Source organism: Colletotrichum godetiae, assembly GCF_030913485.1.
Source record: "Colletotrichum godetiae strain CBS 193.32 chromosome Unknown BDP55scaffold_115, whole genome shotgun sequence".
In the NCBI taxonomy this organism is placed as follows: domain Eukaryota; kingdom Fungi; phylum Ascomycota; class Sordariomycetes; order Glomerellales; family Glomerellaceae; genus Colletotrichum; species Colletotrichum godetiae.
This window is the reverse complement of record NW_026851363.1, coordinates 1,497-4,403: the sequence shown is the minus strand read 5'-3', so window position 1 is coordinate 4,403 and position 2,907 is coordinate 1,497. Positions and strand designations below refer to the sequence as shown.

The 2,907-nt window shown below is 50.1% G+C and overlaps 1 protein-coding gene across 1 annotated transcript; it reads left to right on the top strand.

Annotated features, from left to right (window-relative positions):
• Positions 1 to 1,158: 1,158 nt before the first annotated feature.
• On the top strand, positions 1,159 to 2,428 carry BDP55DRAFT_503651 (P-loop containing nucleoside triphosphate hydrolase protein; the record flags this gene model as incomplete). The annotated part of the gene is made up of 4 exons (XM_060567650.1): positions 1,159 to 1,769; positions 1,829 to 2,020; positions 2,076 to 2,246; positions 2,302 to 2,428. Coding segments are annotated over 4 exons (1,101 nt in total), but the record flags the coding sequence as incomplete, so codon positions are not given.
• Positions 2,429 to 2,907: the final 479 nt, after the last annotated feature.

Sequence of the window (2,907 nt, the reverse complement as noted above, 5' to 3'; positions counted from 1 at the left end):
TATATCGCCAAATCGCGCCGCATCAGATCACCTCGGACAGTCCTTTGGGCTACTCGGGCTCAATTGGCTCTCAGCTGGAGTGATTCCATGCTGCAACTCGAGCCCCTATTCCGATCGTATCCCCTAGGGGTTTCAGTCTATCACACAACACTCTACGCCATTGCGACTTCTATCCAGTCTGACAGGCTGTTCGAGAACACTTCATATGCTTGGAAGCCCTACGCCTGTGTCTGGTGCCTTGGTCTCTTTCATGAAGTCGTCCAGGTTGCGCGACATCTCAGCCCGAACACTCAATACTACTCCTGGTCAATCATTGAGCTCACTCTTGCGTTCGCTAAAATAATTCTACTACTCATTCTCATCTCCTGCTTTCTTCTGGGCTCCGAGGATGGGTACGAAAGCATTCCTCAAGACGAGGAATCAGCAGGCTTCAACGTCTCCTCCGACTCCAATCCCATCTCAAGTGCTCATACAGATGCTTCCGAGAGCCTCCAAGAAACAGCGACAGACGAGGTGCGAGACCTCGGGTTCTGGGCGTGGGTTCTTCGGTTCAGAATCATGAAACAATTCATCTGGCCGGCTGATCGACCGGATATGAGGTGGATGATTGTCCTCTTGTTCGGGCTCAAGCTGGTTCAGCAAGGGTTAGGCATCTTGGATGCTTCAGTATTCGGCGGTGTCCTAGACGGGCTATACTTTGCTGAGACTTGGCGCGACATCCTCCTACCAATGGTCAAGTTAGCGATCTTACGTTTCTCATTATCACGGGTCGGCCTTCCCCTCTTGAACGACTGGCTATGGCTGAAGTTGATCACATACCGGCAACAAAAAGTACAAAAAACAGTTTACAATACACTCATGTGGGCTGGTCCATCCTATCACAACTCAATGGATCCAACCAACACCGGACTCGTCATCGACCGGGCTGAAGGCGTCGACCAGATGTTCGACTCAGTCTTGCAATCCATGATTCCTAGTATGATTGCAGCCTTTTCTGCCGCTCTATTCCTTGTCACAATAACCGGACCGGTCATATTACTTGATCTGGCTATTTGCTCGACCTTCGTTGGTATCGCCCTTCGCCGATCTACTCACCAAGTGCTGGACTCTCGTGGATCGCTTCTGGCAGCCGACAGCCACCAGAAGCAGCAACGGCAGGACACTATTCGTGGCTGGAGAACTGCTGCAAACTATAATCAGCTAGAGTACCAAATTGAAGAAAACAACAAAAGGGTGGCGACAGTTTACTCCTTGCAATGGGAGTTTTACTCCATGGTCACCAAAGCTTACTCGCTCATGGATCTAGTGCTCTTTATAGGCTTTGGAGCAGGGATGCTTGTCGTCATCAATCTTGTTCTTGACGGAAGAGCTACCCCTGGGGACTTTTTCACGTACCCGATGTACTGGATCATACTCTCCCAGCCACTCGAACGTCTGAGGATCTCTGCAAGAGACATCTTGAAGAAATTACAAGAAGCTGATGAGGTGAGAAAACTTCTGGAACGGAAGACGAAGGAAGGCCCAAAACTTCCAAAGCTAGAGGTCCAGAGAGGCGAGCTGGAATTCAGAAACGTCACGTTTCGCAGGGGCAAACAAACTATTCTTGAGGATTTCAGTCACCGTATACCTGCAGGGACGAAGACAGCCTTTGTTGGCCCCTCAGGCGTTGGCAAATCGACGTTACTCGCTCTAGTGACGGGTCAAGAAAACCCTGACAGTGGAGAGATATTGATCGACAACCAAAACATCGAAGAGGTTGACATTGACTCGTAAGCTCTCCTGCGTTTCAGAATCACTCAAGTATCCAGCTAATGATTCGTTATTGTAGTTTACGGGAATATGTAGGAATCGTAGAGCAGGATCCTTTCATCTTCAACTGCTCAGTGAAAGAGAATCTCAAGTATGCCAAGCGCGACGCCACGGATGAACAGATCCAAGTAGCCTTGCAAGAAGCTTCTCTGGACGGTGTTGTGTCTCAGCGACCAAAGAAGTACGACACACCCGCCGGAGCCAATGGGCGGTGAGTATCCAGGTGGGTCACTATCAAGGATACCGCTAATGGCTAAGGAATACAGAAACTTCTCTGGGGGCGAGAAGCAAAGACTAAATTTCGGTCGCCTGTTTCTCAACCCGCGTTCGATCGTACTGATTGATGAAGGAACTAGTGCACTAGACGCCGAAACCGAATGGTTAATGAAGTCAAACCTTGTCAAGGCATTGAGTGGCAAGACATGCATTTTCGTAGCGTTTGTCCTCCTTTACTGCCCTTCGCGCCGATTGCAATCTGATAATGTGTGTTAGGCACCGTCTCTCTTCGATCATGGATGCCGACGAGATTGTTTTGCTAGGACACAAGGGGCGAATCGTGGAGAAAGGTACTCATAGATCGCTCTTAGATAAGGGGGGCGAATATTGGAAGCTTTGGCAGCGACATATCGGGCAGTCGACAAAGCAGTGGCGAGGATGATTGGGAGCGATGTTATGGAATGAATCACCCCTTTGTGGGGCATTGAGTGAGTGTAGCAACACTCGAAGACGCCTCAGGGAGTTGATCCGATGCAAGTAGCCGCCTGCCTTGTGATGTGCGCGTATTTTCATCTCTTCGAATCTCGCTACGAGTTGATCGTCCATCTTGTAGTCGGTGGCGATGCGCATGGTGCACCGAATCCGTCGTCTCGGCAAAAAACTTGGCCTCCAATTTCTTTCTCTTCTCTTTCTTGGACCAGCTGGGTAACGGCTAGGGGCTGTGCACAGTAATTAGAGGGGTTAACGGATGTCGGGCTGCCAGATGGCGCATTCGTTGCCTATTTGGTGTGAGTGCTGTTCTCAGTCCGGAATTTTGCGGCTGGTTGCAAAGCCTTCGTTTTCTAGACGGTCAAGGCTACTGTGGGACATGCTGGAGCAGGG